The sequence below is a fragment of the Mugil cephalus genome, chromosome 14, assembly GCF_022458985.1.
Source record: "Mugil cephalus isolate CIBA_MC_2020 chromosome 14, CIBA_Mcephalus_1.1, whole genome shotgun sequence".
Classification (NCBI taxonomy): domain Eukaryota; kingdom Metazoa; phylum Chordata; class Actinopteri; order Mugiliformes; family Mugilidae; genus Mugil; species Mugil cephalus.
Window position 1 is genome coordinate 7,973,989 of NC_061783.1, and position 22,451 is coordinate 7,996,439.

Genomic DNA, 22,451 nt, shown 5'->3' on the forward strand with positions numbered 1-22,451 from the left:
GTGGCATTCTCTACATGCTGAGATATCGTCCTCCCAGAGGACTCCATGAGCACAGTGCTCCACACTCTGCATCATCATAATACACTATATTGTGTGCAACACTTTTCCTCTGGGCAGGAAAGTGAATGCACAGAGGGGTCCCTCTGTTTCTTCTCGCCACACAATATCACAAAAGCGCATACCGTTCATTCTCTTGCCTTCTCTTTTTAAAAAATGTTGTGCGTCTCATTCTGTTTGTGGGTCAGGTTGGGGACAAGGGATAGTAGGCGAAGTTTGATAAATGTGACTAATTTAGAGTGCTAAATAAGAAAAATATGCAAATGCACTCAGCAGGAGGTGCAAAGAGAGAGAGATAAAAAGAATTAGAATAAAGAAAGAGGGCAATAAAGGGGGATGGATAGCTATGTATAGGCTAATAATGAAGACATGGAACAAAGGACCTGGGACACCCAGTGAGAGGCAGTGCAGAGGAGACCGAAAGTGTTTTTTTTTTTCTGTCTCTTATCCACTCACCTTCTCTACCGTCCTACTAAGTGAAAACGTGTCATACTTCACTGACAATAGAATTTATTGCAATACGTTTCAGATTTAAAACTGCACTCATGCTCTTGTCTCAATAATCTATCCCTCTTTTGTTGAGCAATTCGTTAAAGTGCAGAGAAACTGCTCCAAAGTACCTCTTTCTCCTTCTTTGCCTGAAAAGACACAGGCCAGGGTGATGGAGAGGACAGAGATAACAAAAGCTTAAGACGAAGATGGGTTGAGTAAGAACGTGTTGAAAGCTGTAAGCTAAAAGAACAAACTGTTGCTATTGTGAAGGAAGAGAAGAAGGTTGGATGGGGAGGGAAGAGGGTCGAACACACTCAGAGGAGGTGAGCGGCTTGAGTCAACTGTGGATATGCAGGATTGTTGAGCAAAAAGCCAGAGTGGGGCCGTAAAAGATGGAAGGAGAAGCAGCTAAATGAGCAGGAGGGTGGCGGTGCAAGTGAGACTGGGACTAGAGTTTAAAAGCGAGAAAGAGAGACTTGGTTGGAGGGCAGTGAAGAGGCGAAGCGCGCAGCTCATTGAAATGCAGGGGACATGCTGGCTGCAGCTGCACCTATCAAATCACCACTTCTAGCTCTGACAAGCACAAACCTCCCTGCACATCTAGCAGCCCCCCACCCCACACTCCCCCCGCTCACGAGCAAACACACCCATTCACACACATCATGCCCTTGTACATACTGTATACATATTCACACCGGTCTAGCTTGTGCCTGTTGTCCTTCCGTGATAGTCTTCCAGAGAGCGGCGGCGGAGCCACAGCTGGTTCTGCAGTGCCGCTTACCCCTCAGTGCCAGTATCCTCTCTCATCTTTTGCTTTCCCTCCTCCCCCAACCTCCACCCCTCTCCCCTGACTCACCAGCATCCAGCTCCCCTTCTTACATAACACGTGTACCCTTATTCCCGATCTCTCCTGTTTTTGTCATTGTCTGAGGCTGCTTCAAAACACGGCGCTGTGTATTCTCACGCACTTTAACACACAGGCGTCGATCTCTACCCAGATCTGTCTTTCTCTGTTGTGTTTCCCCTTTTCCCCCTCAAAAAAAAAAAAAAAAGCTGACATACAGGCAGGGAAATAAAAGCCGACACCATTCATGTGTAAACGCAGACAATTTTTTTTCCATGATTTAATCCAGACAACTGTTGGCAGTCATGCAAATGGGTTCAGTGCCTCCTATATTTCCCGCCATTGGAGCAAACTGTTGGGTTTGTTTAGCATTTGATTTGCCTTCTATTTGATTACACTGGCTTGCATTGGACCCCCTTAACTGCGTTTGCTGTCTGCCGAGACCACAGGGGAGTTCTCGCATCACACACACGGAGCTGCAGCATCAGTGTGGCTGGAATTCATTAATGGATACACAATGAGCTCTGATGATCCCAAATCCCTGTGTTTATCCCCCAGACAGATTTCTGGTTAAAACCTGCATAATCGCCCATCACATTAGTTTCCAAGCTAGTTACAGTAGCTTTCTTCATCCCCGTCACTTTGCCTCCTTCGCCTCTTCGTCTGTCTCTTTTTTTTGTTCTGTAGATTATGAGTCCTTTTTTCCCGCCCCTGCCCCCTAATATAACTGGCAGAATGGATTAAAGCTGCCCTTTTTTCACGTCTTATTGTCATCCCTGTCGTCTGTGAGTTGGTAGGTCCCTGTCCATGCTAATGCTTATGTTGTGGCCCATCCCCTTCAATCAGCTCCTTATCGCTCCTCAGCTTATGATAATTAAATAGCAACATGAGTAAAGGCGTCTCAGCAGCACTGCAAGCTTGATATGTTGTGGATTTATGCATGAGTGCATCCATACACACTGGAGTAAAAAAAAAAATGTGTGTGTGTGTAGGGATGCAGATGTGTGTGCATCTGTGCTTGTTTTCCTCTGCATTTTTTATTGGGAAGCTGTTGTGTACCGTGAGCAAACAGAAGGGATGCAGATTGCCATTCCTCCCAGCCATTTATTCCATTCCTTGTCTCATTAAAGTGAGATTTCATTTTGAGCCCTATCGGCGCTGATCTCACCTTGTGTGTCGAAGCTGCCTTTTCCCAGCTGTCAGATTTGTCCCCTAGTACCCTTTTGTTTACAGCCAGAGTGATGCTTCATTTCAAAGTGGATTAGTTTAATAAGTAGCAGCCTATAGATAAGAGCCCATGCCCATCTCTTCTGCCCATCAACTCTTAGACAAGCTGAAGGCAGTTTTGGAGACACGTCGGAGCTTTCTGAAAGGTCACTGACAACACACATCTCATCCCCGGAGAATTGATCGTTTAATGAACTTCACTCTAAGATTTTATATGCCACTTCCAGGGGCAATCAGTTTCACTATCGCTGATGGATTTAAACCGTTTGACTCGCATCCACAGAGGTGCTTGAGGCTGTGAATGATTTCATAGACTTGGTAAATGTCTACTTGAAATTTAGGATCAGAGAAGATTACTGTCACTTTACCTCCCGAGTTAGATCCCAGAAATACTTTGTAGAATTTAGAATTTTAAACAACAGTATGTGCTGCTATACTACTGTACATGCTGTCAAATAGTTATTTTTGTTCAACAGCATTTGCAGATGTTACGTGTTTGTCTTTCATCCTTAAAAAAAAAACCAAAAACTTTGGGTCAATGTTTTTGCAAAAAAAAAAGTAAATTTGACTGAACCATATTTCTGAAGTAATTACTGCCGCCTTTCTGTGAGTGACAGCTTACCCGATAACATCTGAGATTTCCTGAGGCAATAAACCCACCTGGCTGACATCCCGAGCACAGTAAAACAAAGTGAAACTATTATTTGCAGATACTGTTTAACCCAGTCTGTCTACCATATTTAATAATCTCTTCCCCCAGGAACACATTGCCTTAATGGCACAATGCTCATCCATATACCAAAAAATAAAAAATAGTTTACACCGAAGAATTCACTATTCCTCCACTGTAATGAAGAACCTTCACGTGCCAAGTGCTGCTGTAGCCTAAGGCAGAACAGACTGGGGCATTCAAATTGCAGAATGCGGCAGGGGCATCCACGTCCCCGGCCAAATTCCCTTCCACACTTGATTTTGATACACACAAAATGGACGTGAATGGAGGCAGTACCTGGCCCTGTGCGCTTTGAAGTGGCGTTTAATCACATTTCAAGTATTGTTTAAGTGTTTATTTTCTTAGCCGACATTTTTCTTTGACTGTAAAGCCTCTGGCTGGTGTCTGACAAGGTAAATGAATTATTTTTCTGTGAGCTGAAATTGTATTTTTCTAGCACTAAAAGCCCTTAACAAGCTGTTGAGGTCCAGCAGACAAGGCGTTGCTATTAAAACAGTACTGCTGTGTATGGGAGAAAAGATTCTTTGCACTATAACAGCAGTGATGTTCTGCAAAGAGTTGCCATCGGAAGCCGAAATGTCAAAGAAAACAGTTAAAGAGAGACCATTTACCTAGCTACAGGAGCAGTCACTGGCAAACTGAGAAATTGCACTATGTACATTTCTCTGCTGTGGAAAATTAGATTCCACAATCTAGAACCCCTTCTGTAGACAGACACCACAAAGGCAATAGGACTGAACAAAAAACAACTATGTAGTTGCATTGCGTTGCAGCACTGTGCACTGTGCATGCAGACAGCTCTGGCAGATTAAGAGATTGGCCTCACAGCATTGCAGCAAAAAAACACAACAGACAGGATTGCTGCGTACTGTCTGATAATACAGGCTAGAATCCACTAGAAAATGTCAAAGGATGTCGCAGAGACGTCCCGCATGAATGCCAATGACAGAGGATGGAGATGAGTGGATGCCACAGTGGTAGGGCGTCAAGGGAGATGTGAGCGTTAGCTGCCAAGTTAGCATCACAACTGTCACTCTCTGACAAAGAGGAGGGGATGTGATGATGTCAAGTCAGTAATATTGCATATGCTATGAGGAGTCATTGGTTACAGAGTTACCGTGGACAGCTTTGTCCTCCTCTGACAGCAACAGGTCCAGAATGACAATCAGCTTAGCCACGCTTTTGGTCACATTGAGATGCCCTCCAGCAACAATATGGATCTAACCAATCCAATTTGTGCTTTGAGCAAAATTAAATTCAGGAAAACAAATGAACAACCACTAGACTGAATGTGCAATTATGAAACAACAACTACACGTAAGCGAATACTTATCCCTGGACTTCATAATAATGTTTTTGTTTTTTTCGTTTCTCTGCCCCTTCTCTCTCTCATTTCCCCACAGTGACGTGTCCCATGAATGAGGTCCTGATGGCTTCCACAGGCGTCATCATGAGCCAGTCACCAGGCAGCGGTTTCCCACATTTTGAGTCTTGTTCGTGGGTGGTCAAAGTGGAGCCAGGCTACAACATCACCTTCACTATTGAACACTTCCAGACCAGCCGTCAGTTTGATGAGCTTGAAATATTTGATGGTGAGTCAAGAAGTCTTAGGTCTAATGTCTAAGAAGTACTTAGATCAGGAAATTGCAAATGGTCTTGCTTTTATATATATAGCTCTTTCCGACCTTTGGCATATGGCACATTCCGGGGATCAAACCGTCCTTCGGTTCATGGACAACTCACAACCACTGAGCCACAACCTGTGTATTTCCTACCATGTATTTAGTCATTTTGTCAATACCTATATACGTATGCCAGCTCCTTCTACACATTCCCGACCACAGTTTCACAAATGTCCAGATGTAAAGGCTTAAAGGAGCCCGACAGCTAAATTTACTGTCCCTAACAAAGCTCCCCGCATCCACCAGCAGAAATCACACACAGGCTCCCTTTCATGGTGACAGAACATCTACATCTTCCTTGTGCATTTGCATGTGATTAGAGGCGCAGTCAGCAACTCTGCCAGGCCGCCCTGAGAAAATGGTGGTCGTATACACTAGTGATGCTGATAAGTGCTTTTTATCTTCTACTGCCGAGTGGAGAGGAGCAGGCATTTGCTAACCTTGAGGCTGCCAAGCCAATTATTGGCCTTAAATCTTTTTTCTTTTTTTTCCCCACAATTAAGAGCTAATTATATATTGATTTTGCGGAATAACGTGATTCATATCAAACATTTAAATGTTGGTAGTTTTCTTTTGTTTCCCTAAAATAAGTATAAACAAATAATAATAAAACAAATAATTAAAATCATTTTCTATACCTCTTTCACCCAGGTCCGTCCAGACAGAGCCCCCTCCTCGTCACCCTCAGTGGTAACTATTCCAGCCCTCTGAGCATCACCAGCTCCAGTAATAAAGTCTACCTGCACTGGTCCTTCGATCACACTACCAGCCACAAAGGCTTCCGTATACGCTACTCAGGTGAGTCAGGACCAAGTATTAAGTAGCATTTAATAAAAAGGCTTCTGTGTTAGTGTGATTTCATGGCTAGTGGCTAGTGGTTAAGGTTCTGGACCTTGTTGTAAGTTCGATGTCATCCGTGATGCCTTTGGTTCACTTTGTCAACATTTGTGCTGCCGACTGCTTCTGAGACAGCTAGAAATATGACCCATCTCTATGACAACCTAACGGGGGCGGCAGGCATCTGCAACACTTCTCACAGCGCAGCGAGGGCCTGGGAATTAGCGAGCGCCGCTTCTTGAGCGGCTTATTATTCTTCTGTTTTGTCCTGCTCCCATGAACGATCTGTTGCTATATGACACCTGCATAACTCGCTGTGAGTTATGGCTGTGTAAATATTTAAAAGGCTCCCTCCGTTCTGTATCAACAGCACTCAGCCAGATTGACTAATCGTCTCCCTCCTCCTCTCTGTGGAGCTTTCAGTTTCCCAAACCGGATGTTCGCTTGTTTCTGTGCCCTGGTTTTCTCTGGCCTCTTTTACTTTCTTACTGTTTTCTTAGCGGTGATGGATTTTGCCATAGCAGGTTAAGTGACAGACGGACTTAGGGATGCCTGAGGACCCACAAGGTGCCATGGTCAATATGGAGTGGCCTTCTGTGCTACCTTGGTGTGGTGGAAGAAACAGGTGGCGTAGGCACATTCCTCATCAATTCATCTTTTGTCTCCGAGGGCGAGTCTTCTGTTACAAACTTTGAGACATCCCCTTTTCCATCCCAGTTTCTGATTCTTATCCCCCATTCAGGGCTTCTCTTATTGTTTCTCTAACTTTGCTTAGACGTGTTCCCCTTCTCCAATTATTCTGTCAGCCCGACTCTTTCCATACCTTCATTACTGTTTGCCCAAAGGTCTCATCACATTTCTGTATCAACCACTCCCCCCCTCTTTCTCCTGCTGTCTGTTATCTATCCCAATCCAGACACCCGCCCATGTAGATTTGATTCATTGTGAGCTGCGGGGCTGATTGCAGCAAGACAAGCTTTATACTATAACAGGCAGAAGAAGACCGATGAGCACAGAAAGAGGGCCAAATGAGTTAGACACAGATAGAAGTGAAGAATTGATCTCGAGGGTGGCTCAGAAGCCACCAGTTTCTGTGACTGACAGAAGAGGCATTCGCAGGAGGAATGTGTGCAGTGGCGCTGTGTGTGTGTGTGTGTACTTAAAACTCAGGTCCGTGTTCCTTCTGTTTCTTATCCGTGTAGTCGTCAATGAAAACATTAATGAGAATTCTCCCTTTGATGACAGTGGAGTCGTCAAGACGTTTTAATTTTAAACTGAACTGCTTCTCTTGACAAAACCCTTTACCAGAGCCTGAAGTACATCTGCTGTGTAGCATCTCCCTGAACCTCAGTGTCAGTTTCTGCTCCATCTAACATCTCTTCAGTGTCACAAAAAGTTCTGTTGGCTCACTTGAAAATTCTCTGTCTCGCTGGAATAATTTTTGGAAGGTAGCAGCATCTCATAAATGCTGAAGACTTACTAACCATTGACGTGGCATTAAGCTTTTATACGGTGAGGGGTTGTTCACTAAATTGTCTGGTTTGTGAAGAAAAAAAACCTCACTGACTTGAACGGGAAGCAATTTTTATTGAATCTTGATGCATTCACAGTGATGCTGTATCCACAATCAGCACAATTTCCTCTGTCACATTATTACATCACATATATTTTTTAATATTTTATGTGATTTTTTTAAATAAACATTCTTGCACTCCATTAGATTTGTAGCAATGCCGCATCATTGTGAGATCTTCAAAAGGCACTTTAGATCTGTGAGTTTTCTTTTGAAACTGTGGACCTATTGCTGACACCATTTGTGATGATAAATGATTCTCGCTGCCACCAATTTAACCAACAAACAAAAACAGATACTTTGTTCCTGTTATTACGTATCCATCACTTTTATGATCCTCCCTTGCATCTGCTGACAAACTCCCGTTTTGCTTTGCAGAGCATTAGTTTCCTTTAATCAATTTTCCTTGTCTCATGATTGCAGTTTTTCTGCGTTAAAGAGATTGTGCTGTGGCTTTTGTATTAATATGTATCTTCCTTCACTTCACCAGGCGTAGCGATGCAAAAGAGATCCGGGAATATATGCTAGTGAAAGCACATTAATCTTTTACCTATTCATCAACAGCTACATCATTATAGTTTTTTATGCTTTTTGTTCTCAGTTTTAACAGTATTAATATGTTATATTTGCCTATTATCTGTATTTTTCCACAGCGGCCTACTGCAGCCCTCCAAACAACCCTGTAAATGGCACCGTGCACAGTCTGAGTGGTACCAAGCTTGGCAGCACTTTGCGTTTCACCTGTGACCAGGGCTTCCGTCTTATTGGCCAGAGCAGCGCCACATGCACCCGGACCGCACAGGGGATCTACCAGTGGAATGCACCGGTGCCGCTTTGCCAAGGTAGTCATAGCACCAGGTCATGAGTAGTGCAGTGTTCTCATCTGGCGGTATGAAGCTATAAACTGGCTCCAGTTGTGTCTCAGCCAGTCATGTGCGTTTATTTCATCATGTCGTCTCTTGATCACAGTTGACAACGTAATGACGACAACACTGTTCACATTTGGCCATTTTATAATGGTGTTGCTCATAGTGTGAACATAGCATTCATACCAAATGAATGTCTTATTTAACTGGACATGTGCTTTGGATTGTGTTATTTCAGTAGATGGTGCTTTGTGGATATTTGGTTTAACTTATGGGTCACAGTTATTTGCTTGTCACCATGCACATTATTTGAAAATGACCTGTGATGGTAGAGAAAAGTGCAATTTTTCACTGTGTGGAGTTGGCCAGTTTGAAACGGAAAATAAACAAAACAAAGATTATACAGATGACAGGCAATGATTTTGATTTTCTTCAATATTCCATCAGAAAAAAAAACCTCTACAGTCTAGTTCCTGAACAGCCTTATTAACAAAACCAGCTGAAGCAAAAACCGTGAGCAGCAGGGCAGCCATTCAGTGTCTGGTCAAGTCAGCACCAGGTGTAATCTCCGCATGAATTGCATGTGTTCTCTCTAGGTTTGGTTGTTTGCTATTGTACAGATGGTGGCCTAAGCTAATGTTTACTGCACATCAATGCAGGCTCTTGGAGGATGTTTGTGCAACAAGCCTGAGCTAGACACACTGCATACAAAAACGGTTATTAAAATATACTTTGCTTCCTGTGCTCTTGTTCTTCCAAGCAGATATTTATCAGTGTATACATTATTTCTAACCTACATGCCCCATCCTTCTTTTCTAGTAATGTCCTGTGGAATGCCAGTGCCTCCTGTTAACGGCAGTATTGTCGGCCAGGACTTCTCTCTGGGAGCCAAGGCCACCTATCAGTGTAACCCTGGATTTCGTCTTGCTGGGCCGGTCACAACATCAGTGATCTGTCAAGAATCTGGGAGGTGGAGCCCCATTGAGGCCCCACCCAGATGTGTTCGTGAGTATTTCTCTCAATTTCAGTTTAAATTAGTTGTATTGCTATGAATTAAACAGACTCTAAGCAAATCACATCTTATATAAACATTTTAAATCGCTACCATCACAAGCAATTAAAACTCCATTGTTAAAAGTTCAAGTAATTAATCTGAATTAATAATGTTTTTGATCTTCCAGCGGTTACCTGCCCTGACATTGGCCACTCTGCTGTGGAACATGGGAGATGGAGACTAATCTATGGGACTCAAAACCAATATGATGCTATAATGATGCTCATATGTGACCCGGGATATTACTACAGAGGCCAAAGAGTCATTCGCTGCCAGGCCAACAGTACATGGAACTACCCAGATCCTCGCCCAGTCTGTGACAGTATGTAGTTTCATTGTTATAACCACATTATGCACAAAGACACAAGCACGTCATGTCTGATAGAACAAAAACTATTTTACCATCTTATTTTCAGACATAATAGGTACAGCTGATTTAACCACAACCAAGTGAATGAAAACTAAATAGAACAATTTTATTTCAGTTATCTCCTGCGGGGACCTTGGGACTCCACCAAATGGCAACAAGATTGGAACACTAACTGTCTATGGAGCCACAGCCATTTTCTCCTGCAACACAGGATACACCTTGGTTGGCTCTCGTGTACGAGAGTGTATGTCCAACGGGCTTTGGAGCGGATCACAGGTTCAGTGTCTAGGTGAGGTCTTCAGCACCCAAAAATGATTACTAGGCCATGCAGTGAGCCTCAAAAAGTAATTCTGAGTGACCTTTACCATTTCCTTCTTTATTCATCCATAGCTGGCCATTGTGGCACCCCAGAGCCAATAGTGAACGGCCAAATCAACGGGGAGAATTATAACTACAGAGGCAGCGTTGTGTACCAGTGTAACCCAGGATTTCGTCTCATTGGCTTGTCGGTGCGAATCTGTGAACAGGATCACAGCTGGTCTGGACGTACTCCTGTCTGTGTCCGTAAGTGCCCACAGAGAGTAGGTATTTATAAGTGCAGTCAAGGGTGGTAAAACTACGAGATGAAAGACCCAGGCACTCCTTCAGACTTGTGGTTTCTACTTGGATCACTGGAAACAAATCAGTATTTTCTACTCAACTTCAGTGTTCTTGCAATGACTTGTAATGATGTGTCATCTAGGGATGCTCTAATATGGCTAATTTAGGGCCAGTTGAGTGTGATTAGGCTTGAGCCCTCCAGTACTGATCACCATTGCAGATACCTCCACTATTTTCACGGATGATAACATCATTCTAAAATGATGCACTGCACAAATGTGTATCCAATACCTTCTTCTTCTTTGGATTCTTTCAGCCATCACTTGCGGTCACCCTGGCAACCCTACCTTTGGTATGACGCAAGGAACCCAGTTCAACCTAAATGACGCTGTACGCTTTGTCTGCAATACCGGATACGTTCTGCAGGGGACTGTGAAATCTATGTGCCAGGCCAATGGGCAATGGAGCAATGCCCTACCAAAGTGTAAAAGTAAGTATGAACTTGATGCGTACAGTACAATTTCATATCATAGCTGCAGTTTGAAGGATAAATGTAAAGACCAGATGGAAGATGGGTCTCTGATCTTGTCTACTGCTAGATCCAAATGGAACTGTAGATTGTATAAATATGGATGGCATGTCCCCACTTCCTTTCATTGGCCAAACTGACACTATTAACACAGGGTTACAGGCGACACTATCATGTAACTTTGGAGCCAGAATTTGCACAGTGTGGTCTAAGAGGGGATGACCCAACCACACTACCTCCAGACTCATTCACATTTCTTTATAATTACTACTACGCTCTGCCCTACCTCCACCAGATACAAGGAAATGATTTTACAGTTCTCACGGCCCCACGGGACCTCTTTACCTCGCTGTTGGCATGGCAATTCATGGTTGCCATTATGTCACATCCTGTTTCTGTGGGATCAAATAGTGAACTAAAAAAACTATTTTAACTGATTTAAAACAAGGTTGTGCAATTAATTGTTTGATAGCATTACATTACAATATATCAAAATCCCTGTTAAACCACATTGTTCCACGTTGTCATTTCTGTGTTTCATGCCACACACAAACTGCTCATTTCCACACAGTTGGCTACAGTTCTCCTTCTGTATTCTCTCCTGGTGTTGCAGGTAGGTATTAAATTACCTATTGTGCAAGGTCGTATCTTCTGTGACCACAGATGACTCCAATCACAGAAAGAGTGGAGATGAAGCACAAAGGCGCCGGGTCAAAGAAAGAGTTTAACTGACGCATATATGGGAAAATTGAAATGAAAATCCAAAGAGAAGCCTGGACTTTTTAATTACCACGGTCTCAACCGCACGGTCTGTGGAGATTCCGGATAATATTTACATGTGATGTTATTTCCTCTTTGCCAAGCTACCATTGTTACCCTTGAAGGTTCACCTGTCTGTCAAGGAAACAAACTTAGCTAATAACCACGCAGAGACAAGAAAGAACAATCACAGGATCCTTGAGCTGGTATGGGAGACAGGAGCCTTTGGAGACCTGCGTCCTGGTTTTTGCTCAGTTTTTGCTTGTTTTGCGACAAGCAATGTATCTCAGCACTCATGCCTGTCTCCAAGTCTCTGCTAACTGAAGGCTTTATGACAAGCACATTCAGGGCCTGCTCGCAAGGTCGGGCCCTGAATGTGACAAGGCAGTGACAGAACGAGGGACTGATTGACTTACGAGTTTGTTTTAAATGAGGAGAAAAAGGATTTGGCCTTTTTTTTAGACATTTCCAAAGGGAAGGGGAGAGCACATGTCTCGCAGAAATCCTTCGTCAATTTCAGAAAAAAAACGAAAGAAAGAAAAAGAGGTACATTTGTCTGCTGCATGCATAAGCAGGCCAGATTTTCTCCCCGACATGTGCTTTAAATCTCTCCGCTCTAGTAGTGACATCATATTAGCATTGGCCTTGTTTCGGTGCGAATGCTGACTCGGAGGTGCACGCGTGTGCTTCTTGCTTATGTGTGAGGGTGCGTGTGGATGACTGTTGTGATGAGAACCGCTCATGTGGAGACATAAGTAGCTTACGGGTCTTTTTGTCAATCAGATTTATCACCTTAATTACAGCAATCGAGGCGCCTTTTCATCTCACCTTAGTCTCAGCTCAGATTTTATTTTAGAAGGATACAGAGCAAAGGAGAGATGAAGGAAGCCATGGGGTTAAAGCGTGGCCAGGAGCCTGTCAGGTTTTGTTCAGATGTGATGTTTTAAATCACCTCCAAATGAGGTTTGAATTCTGTTTTGCAAAGTGAGATTCATACATAATCTTTTTTCGCCATCCACACATCAACAGAAATCATTCTGGAAACCATCTGGCTGTTCCAGAAAATAGACTCAGGTCTGAACATTGCCTCAGACAAAAGTAATGAGTTCCACTGTCCTGGTTTTAACTTTATGAGTCTGTAGGCCACATCAATAATGCAGAGAGCATGAGAGCACTGCCAGTGCAGCCAGTCCCCTATGCCTCTCTAGTCACCAATTTGAGTCGTAGCAACGCCTCATTCTTTGGATGACTCTTTTGTGTTTATTTGTGTTTGGCGATGAAAAGCAGCAAGAAGAAAAAAAAAAACACCCTCTGACATGCCACTTACTGGGACCTGACTTGGCAGGTATTCATGAGGAGAAAAAGGTGACCAGGTTCCCTACTTCTGAGTCAAACAGACATGAATTACCAAAGCGCTTCTTCCCTTCCACTTCTATTCTTCTTTTTCTTTGACACTTCTGCCCCCTGTCTCTCCCTTCCTCTCTGCACACTGGGCCACGCACACGAATTCACCGGGAGGTCAGTCGTTTTAGATGACTATTGGACCGCTTTTAAGCCTGTGTTGCCCGAGCACATTTGTTCAGAACTGAATTCCAAGCTTGGAAAGTCTGACGCCGAAGCAGCTCCACTGCTTCAAATATGCTTTGTAGTGTTATTATGCGGTAAGTTGTAAATGGTGGCACCACAGGTCAGCGCACTACTGGAAGGAATACATTATAATGGGTATTTGGGGGCTGATTTAGCAATGCTGGCCGGCTTGGGAGCATGTAAATGAGCAAGCTTTTAGGCACATTAGCATACAATGGGTTCATTTTGACTGTAGCAAAGAGACACTCATCGGGGCGAGACTGGCAAGGCAAACTGGGTCATAATGGTTGTGTAGGCACTCCCAGACAGTCTCTTTGAAGCCGTTATAGCTTTGGTACACATTTAGTCGTGGGTAACTGCATAGGCTAAATGGAAACTGATCCTCTGGTACTGTGTGCCGACTATGTTGAGGCAACGTAAAGGTTTGGTTTGTGCCTTGTATCTGAGCCCCACACTTTAAGCAGTCTTGGGCTGGTATCCGTTTATGAATTCTAATGTATTCCTTGCCATCACAGCCTCTTTCTTTCTCTTACTCTGTACCACACACCCCCCCACTGTCCCTCGCCCCACACTCATTCCTCATTCTCCTCTCCTCTAACTCTCTCCATCTGGTGCTAAACTGACATGGTGCCTCTTCTCCTGTGAGCTCTCCATCCATCACCATCTCTGCACCACGACGGCCACCAGGAGGCTGTCTCTAATGAAGCAAATGTTTATTTCCGGAGTTTGCCTCCTACTTCATTTAGATTGCGGTGGATGGATGGAAGCTGAATGAGTGAAAGCGGTGGAGGAGGGAAGTAACAGGCAGAATTACACCAAGACAAAAAAAAATGTGCTTGTAAAACCCATCCTGTCTGTGTGTGCGAGATAGCTATATCTCTGTCCAAGACAAAGAAAATCCCTTCGCGACTTTCTTGCCATCAAACTTTTGCATTCAATTCATTTGTTAACCTGAATCTGACATGCTCACACAATATGTTGATTTCTCTCTGTCTCCTCTATTTCCCCTGCTCCTCTGTATTCCTGTCTCCAGTTGTTAACTGCACAGAGCCAGGCCATGTAGAGAACAGCATTCGGCAGGTACTGCCCAGTGGGCCGCACCGCTACAGCTTCCAGACCGCCGTGTCATACCGCTGTAACCCGGGCTACTACCTGCTGGGCACCAGCTCCATCTCCTGCCAGGGAGACGGCACCTGGGACCGCTCTTTGCCCAAATGCTTGTGTGAGTAAACTAAGGCATTGGTTAAGAGTGGTGCTGCATGATTTCACTTTGCGGTATAAAGCTATAAAAGCTGGACACTTGTGATACCCCCAGTTCACCCAAAGAAACAATTACTGAGTCCCTAAAAGTAGGTGCCCGTCACAGCATTCTAATACAAATGCATACACTACCAGTCAAACGTTTGGACACACTTACTTTTGACTGGTAGTGTATATAATAAGAAGCATTGTTGGCTACTGGGAAACAGAATCCTTTGCATAGGAAATGTGTTGAACGTGTAACATACTGGACACCTTTTCCACATATCTCTCTCCGCTCTGATTGGACAGTGGTGCTGTGCGACCGCCCCAGCATGCCTCCCTACGCCCAGATCTCAGGAGACCGTCGAACGGTGGGCTCGGTCATTCGCTACAGCTGCATTGGCCAGCGCAGCATCATCGGCAACACAACTCGAATGTGCCAGCTGGACGGGCAGTGGAGCGGCTCGCCACCACACTGCTCCGGTATGGTAAACTACCCACAGATTGACTGGTCACCCACACTGATGGTGCCAAATGCAAAGCCTGACAACACTTCATGAAAACGACTCCTTATCTGATGTTACGTTGATGCTATTATACTTTTTTTCCTCCCTATTATGGCTTCTAATGCAGTTCAGGTGTCATAGCATGGCCCAGTCACACGGGTGCCCTCATAATAGCCAGCCAGAAAATAAAGAGTTTGGGTGGCAGCTGTTAGCAGGTAATGAGCAAAGTAGGTAGAGCAAAGATGAAGTTGCCTGTCTGCTCCACAGGCCTCAAGGGCAAAGAGAGTGTCCCCCATAAAACCCTTTAATCTGCTCATATTGGACTGAGGAACCTCAGCGGCCATACCACAGTCAGGTTATGGAGGAATATTAAGACCCCGTCCCCCTTCTCTCGTCTAACAGCTCTTACTATAGCCCCGGGAATGTCTACACATCCAAGTATATGTACACAAAGATGTGACAGAAAAATGCACAAACATGGACGGCAACAGAGACACATAAATAAACGCCCACACAGATGCACGGGCCGTGTGACAGTAAAATAGCCCTGGCAGTTTTATGTCATAATTCATTACATTCACATATATCACAGGGGTTGCAAGTGTTCTCTCAACAGGCCGTAAAAACGACGTTTTATAAAGATTTGGTCGACTTTCTTTACTAAAATGATGTTGAGCAGCGTCTTATAAAGTCGGCAGCCAGAGCAGTGGATATCAGTACTAAATGTTTTGTGGTTTTAAAAGGAGGACTTGAAATTATTGAAGCAAGGTGCAAAATAGATGTCAGAGCAATGGAAGGAGACAGTCCCATTATATTGAACATTATCTACATGTTGAATAAGTAGTGTGTTTGGGAAACTAGTCACTCCTTAGGGAGGAAATGAAATATTTTATTTCCTGTTGGATGGCAGTAAGGAAGGAGGGAGGCGCCTGTTCCTGTTTTAATCACATCTTGTTCTAATCCTTAACACGGTGATTTTATGATGACAACATCACTCATGTGGAGAGTACACTTCTAATGCTGTGTCAAGAGTATTACCGTGTTCTAAGCTCTACACGGATATATATTCTTTTTGGTTTAATTTATTCAGGTGACTCTGCTGGTCTGTGTGGAGATCCTGGTGTTCCTGTTCACGGTATCCGTCTGGGGGAGGAGTTCACCGTTGGCAGCGTTGTCCGCTTTAGCTGTGAGCCTGGCTACATGCTGAAGGGCTCACCAGAGAGAACTTGTCTGACGAACGGAACCTGGCTGGGCACACAGCCCGAGTGTCATGGTAAGGAACATACACATAAATCCCAAGCTACGAGGGGAGCGATTAAAAGGTCTCACTGAATGAATGGGGGGTACGGTTGACTCATAGTAACAACAGATGACCCCTCGATACAGGCTAGGGAAAACGCTGCAGTTCAGTTGAGACACATTTCTACCCCTCTAATTTAATGCATTCATCAATATAATAATAACATTTTTAACACAGTTTTGTTAATCTTCTGACGTGCAATCCCAGCATGCACTGTTAAAAAAATTAAAACTTGCAACATAAAGCAGCAACTTTACCAACAGGAGCAGATCAAAAGAAAGCTTTGTTCAAAAATGTACTAAAATATGCAGATTCATTCTTATTATTATTATTATGCTACATACCACATCATAGTGAATTAGAAATAAACGCCTGCCTCCAGTAGAAGTCTGCTTCAAATAAAGGCCTGTTACGGTTTGAAATGCCGTACATTTCTTTGATCTCTTGCAAACATTTCTTACAAAAGGGGGTGGTTGATTCCATCTTTAAACCCCATGCAATTTCAAACTTTAGGAAATTGATTTTGACTTTGTCTCCTCTTCATCCCTTCATCCTCACATAGATCTCAGCTCAGGGGTATCAGGAGGTCTGCCTGAGATGCACATGTGTTTCTTGCATAAAACTCTGGTGGTATGGTGGTAGCTGTGGAAGTATAAAGTACTGGAATTACTGCTTCTGGCTATTTGATCTATACTTGACCTGATAAGTAGGTCTGCAGTACACAAGTTAGTGAAGTTAGCAACCAAGTACAGTTGGTGTTGAACTTCACAAAGCAACTTGTGTTGCTCAGAGATTCTGTTTGTGATTTCTTTTTTTCTAAAAGCAGATTCTCAGGGACGCCCTCTAAAGTGAAAAAGTACATAAATGTTGAGTGAGGTGAGAGTGAGATAGGATCAATAGGTGGATCGGTGCGGCATCCATCAAATACTGCAAAGGTGAGCACTAAGCTCTGACGCTCTCAATTTCGGTTCCAATTCTCACCTGTGGCTGTGGGCTTTGGTTGGGCAGCTTTAGAAATCAAGGAAGAGCTTCGAGTTGAACAGCTGCTCCTTCGGAGTGGTTCAGGAATCTGATCACGGCGTCTTCCCCTATGTACTGTGGGAAGATTCTCAACATGTCTGACTGAAAACCCAAGAGCAAACCCAGAAAATGATGGAGGGATTACATATCCCATCTGGCCTAGAACCACCTTGGGATTTCTTATAAGCAGTTTGAGGTCATCACGGAGAAAACTCCCGTGTGGGCTTCTGAATTAATATCAACCACAGCGGTTTAACCCTCAAGAAAGGAGAGGAAAACTTGCACATATTTACGATGCTTACATTTTGTTCCGTTGTGCTTCTTTGATGCTCCTTTTATTCTTCCTTTGCTCAGGAGTTTGTTTAATTGCTCACATTGGATTAGTCCTGTACGAAGCTTTGTAAACATTTTTGGGATATTAGACCCCAGTTGTTAATTGTAGCCTCAGTCAATGTTGTAGAATGTGTGAACTTTACAAGTAGGCTATTTATATTTCATCATCATTGCCTTTTTATGCCTTTTTGGAGCTAGCTGATCTCAGCAGATCCCTTCTCTGAAGTGCACATTTAAAGCTTTTCCCCTCTCAGACATCATTGTTTTCTGCAGTTGTAACATACACAGATTGTGTATAATTAGATGTTTCCTTTTCAGTTTAAACGTGAGGTATATTGCTTGTGTTTTGTGTGTGTGTTTTCAGGTGATTAAACAAGAGAGAATGGAAAACACAACCAAATGTTGGCTCCACTGATTAAGCACCATGAAGTATTTTTTTTTCCATCCTGTGCAATATTGCATCCATTCTGCTGCAGACACCTAAAAAAGATCCTCTGAATGTGCAGTTTGTGCTCAACCAATCGATTTGGGCCATTTGACCCAGCATTATTCATTATTATTGCTGAGGCAGCACAAAGGCATTATAAAGAATGTGAAAACAATCCAGGGCAGTTCTTCTTTTTCTGCAGTCAAACCTGAACACCAAGCAGGAGAAAAACCACGACCGACAGAGGCTCATAAGATTAATTTCAAGAGGATGAACTGTCTCAATTTAACATTAAATTGTTATTATGGTTTAATTTGCTTGAATCAATTGTCTTGTCAGTGTGAGTATGGCATTTTTTGCCTATTTTTGCTTCAATATTGGGTTTCAGAACTTTTTTTTTTATTATTATTTCGACTTTTTGTCTGATTATTGATTTTGTTGATTACTTGATTCCCAACTTGGGAAGTTCTAGTTTTAGCTCCCTTGTATTTCTCTCCATATACACACATGAACCATTTTGTCCATAATCCTAGTATATAGTATATTTTTCAGAGGCAAGCGTCATCCTGTCTCCTAGGCTGATTTCACTTGTGCTCTTAACACCCCCTGCACACACCCACTCAACCCCCTCTACTCACACAACCTTCAGCCTCCTCTTTCCTTCCCCTCCGTATGTGTCGTTCCCTCTCTGCCCTATGTGTGCATCGTGTGTGTGTGGTATGCCCACTAGCTGAGGTTGCCCACCTGTTCTCAGCTGGCACAGACTTCAAGGGCCAAGCCACATCTGGTCATTATGGGAGGGCGATGCCCACGGGGCTCAGGGGCTTAGGGCAAGCTGGAGACTGTAATGAACAGAACCATCGCTGGCGGCCGGACAGACACCGAGGGATTTTCTGAGCAAAGGATGTGTCCATCAAAGCAGAGTTACTTATGAAGTAGAACACAGGGGAACGTGAGAGTGGTGGTGGGATGGGTGGGTGAAAAACAGAGGCAAAGTAATGTCACGGAAAAGCAACTTACATGTGATTCATTGAGTCATTTAAAGTGTGAACATATGGCATGGTGAGCTGCTAAGCCAATGGAAACGTGGTCCTTAGAAAATCCTTCATGGTCCCCTATAGAGAGGAATACAAGAGAGTTTTGTTAGCGGTAAATTACGTTTTAGTGAGCACTGACCAGAAGTTGTACATGATTTAATATACAATATACAATACATTACTGGATAGTGACATATAATTAGCTGTTTATAGGTTATCGTACGAAAGAGGGAAATAAATAGATGAAAACCAAATGAAAGGAATGTAGGGATGAAGAGAATTTCTCATCTATAATCCAGACTCTGGTCTCTTATATTTTCATTAAAATATCCCTTCTCTATGTCACACCATATAAACTTGAAGCACTTTCACCTCTGCTCACTTGGTATTCAGACAATATATGACTGTTACCTACTCCTTTCTATTTCCTTCTCTTTTTCTCTTTAGTAATTTCTTGCGGAAACCCAGGAACTCCCCGGAACTCCCAGATCCTCATTCACGATGGCCTAACCTTCTCTAGATCCATCACTTACGCCTGTAGGGAGGGCTACTACTCTACTGGACTGCTTACCCGACACTGCACTGTGAATGGGACCTGGACCGGCAACATGCCAGAGTGCTCAGGTAATTAACAGCTCTTACAGAGGACCAGCTTTAGCCGATCCATATACAGTGTTCAGTTTGTCCATGTCTAAATGGTAATTGATGTTCCAGTTGATGATGCTTTTCTTGTCTGAGTTGCCTCCCTGCTGAGCTACAACAGCACTTTACACTCTGCAAATCACTAAGTCTATCCAGACCTTGCAAAGAAGGGAGATGCATGTTAAGTAGATGATATTATACGCAATATGTACTGTCCTCCATGAAGACATGCCATGTTGGATGCCATGTTGACTATATGTAACTGTTAATGAATCTTTAAGCAGTGAATGGCCCACATGTTTTTGTGGCTCAGTAGGAAGAAATTGGTTTGAGCCGTGGTCATTTCAAAGGGCACGGGCCTGACTGACAGCCCTTTATCATCATGTCTCACAAAAGACACACAGCTGCTTTACAGAGCCAAGAGACCCTGGCAAATAGAGGTCACTGAGAGAACCTGCTTCTTCTGAATGGAGAGGATTAAAGCCCTAAGCAGCACCATTATGGATTTCAGAACTCTGTAATCCATGGCAGTGAAAGGGAACATGTTGAGGCACTTGGACAGAACATGTTCACTGAGGGAGGGTCGTGTTGGACACTGCACTTCTGACTGAATGATTTCCATTGATCTATTGAATCTCTATGCTAAGGGGATACTTAACAAAACTGGTTACTGGAAATGTTAGAAGATTGGTTGTATCCCTCTCCATTTCACCTATCACTTAATGGAACTAAATCTCATTTTGTAGATATTACTTTGCAGAATATTTTGCAAGAGAAGAATCTCAGCCCCGTATAGTCCTAGACAGACATTGTGGTTCCAGGTAGCTCGATCTTATGAGCCTCGTGGCAAGTGTGTTTAGTGGCTTAGTCATGGGGAGACAAGCTGCATCTCTAAGAGGCCAGTTTCCTCAGCTTAATTAGAATTTTCCTGGAACACATTGGATGTCTGTGTTAAACAATGCCTTTTTTGTCCCAAGGCAACTTATCACACACTGTCATATGTCCCGGGTTTTCCTTCTACTTACAGCACAGCTGAGCAATGATGCTTCTCCACCCTAAAAGCTGAAATAGTCACAGTCATTGTCTGCTGCAGTTGTTGCATAATCTGTTCCCCCCTTTGGAACGGCACATGTTGTTTGTTTGTAAAGCTCACGGTTTTGAATTACCACAACTCACAATGATTTGAGCAACAAAATTCAAAATGTGGCTGAACACTGGGAAGTTGTGCTTTTGTCTGGAAGACCTTTGTGACATCTCAAGTTAAAACTAACTTTGTTTTTACAAAATTCTTCCAAACAACTCTCTCTTCCTGGGTCTCCCCGGAAGAATAAACCAGCTGCCAGCAGCAGTGGTGCGTCATCATTACTGTAATGGCAGCTTTTCTTTTCTTTTCTTTTTTTTTCACTTAAGTGCAACTTCTTCAGCCACACTTTAAATTGTGGCCATTGGTGAATTACGGTAATTCAAATACCACAAGCTTTTTTTTTCTTGAAGGGTTAAACATATATACTGCATGTACATGTGTTATATGAAGGAGGGTCTCTGTGAGTGAATGCAGCGCTAATTGCCCATGAAAACACATCGACCATGCTGCTTATTAGATTGCTAATTTTGTGAGGTGAACTACTTGGGTCAAGCGCATATAACACTTCATTAATTCATGCGCTATGTCCTTTGTCTAAATAGTTTGTCAGAATATTGATGCTCTCATAAGTATAGTCATATGCAAAAAAATGAAGTGATCAAATAATAGTATGTCTCAGACATGATGAGGAGGCAGACGGTTTCATCTATTTCCCTTTTCTTTCATGTCTGTGTTCAGTGATCAATTGTGTCTCATTATATATGTTTTTCTCTAGTAATCAACTGTGGTGACCCAGGAATCCCAACCAATGGGGTGAGATTTGGGAATGATTTCACCTACAACCACACAGTGAGTTTCCAGTGTTCTCCTGGTTTCACCATGGACGCTGACCGGGCGTCCTCTCTCATCTGCACCAAGGACCGCACCTGGAATGGCACCAAACCGCTCTGCAAAGGTACATTTCTGTAGGACATACTGAATGATGACCTGGGCCGATGTGTGGATTTATGACACAACACATGTTCAGTGTATGTCTTGGCTTTATCAAATTTTCTCTAATGCGGCTTCGTGTCCTTGTAGCGATCGTATGTGGTCCACCACCTGCCATCCCTAATGGACAGGTCGTTGGTACAGACTTCACCTGGGGCTCCAGCATCAGCTACTCCTGCAACCAAGGTTACCAGCTGTCCCTTCCCACTGTGTTAACGTGCCAAGGCAATGGCAACTGGAGTGGAGAGAAACCGCAGTGCTTCCGTAAGTGGAACCATGCTGAAATGTCCAATTACATTACATGTCATGATTAATCTTTGACACTGCTTTACCCTAGTATGTTTAGCATATGTGTCTCCTGTCGAGTAGTTTTCCCTCACTGGAAAATATTCAATTTAACTCCAACATGTGTAGGATGTTACCTCATTTAACCATCTTCCTGTCTTTCGTCCATCCTCCCTTATCTACACAGCTGTGTTCTGTGGAGACCCAGGAATGCCAGCCCAGGGGAGGAGGGAGGACCGAGGTTTCACCTATCTCTCCTCTGTCTCCTTTTCCTGCTACCCTCCCCTCGTCCTCGTTGGCTCAACCAGGAGATACTGCCAGTATGACGGCACCTGGAGTGGCACTCAGCCTTCTTGTATAGGTGAGCTCTAAGTT

General features: G+C 43.5%; 1 protein-coding gene across 1 annotated transcript in view; it reads left to right on the top strand.

The window, feature by feature from the left end:
- csmd2 (CUB and Sushi multiple domains 2) overlaps window positions 1-22,451 on the top strand; it is a 236,551-nt gene that overhangs the window by 195,758 nt on the left and 18,342 nt on the right. The window contains exons 48-62 of the mRNA XM_047605624.1: window positions 4,757-4,945; window positions 5,687-5,833; window positions 8,099-8,287; window positions 9,131-9,316; window positions 9,493-9,687; window positions 9,851-10,024; window positions 10,126-10,299; window positions 10,652-10,825; window positions 14,244-14,432; window positions 14,762-14,935; window positions 16,049-16,231; window positions 19,523-19,699; window positions 21,577-21,756; window positions 21,882-22,055; window positions 22,264-22,437. Of these exons, the coding sequence (XP_047461580.1) occupies window positions 4,757-4,945; window positions 5,687-5,833; window positions 8,099-8,287; window positions 9,131-9,316; window positions 9,493-9,687; window positions 9,851-10,024; window positions 10,126-10,299; window positions 10,652-10,825; window positions 14,244-14,432; window positions 14,762-14,935; window positions 16,049-16,231; window positions 19,523-19,699; window positions 21,577-21,756; window positions 21,882-22,055; window positions 22,264-22,437 (2,679 nt within the window). The remainder of the gene's footprint in view (window positions 1-4,756; window positions 4,946-5,686; window positions 5,834-8,098; window positions 8,288-9,130; window positions 9,317-9,492; window positions 9,688-9,850; window positions 10,025-10,125; window positions 10,300-10,651; window positions 10,826-14,243; window positions 14,433-14,761; window positions 14,936-16,048; window positions 16,232-19,522; window positions 19,700-21,576; window positions 21,757-21,881; window positions 22,056-22,263; window positions 22,438-22,451) is intronic.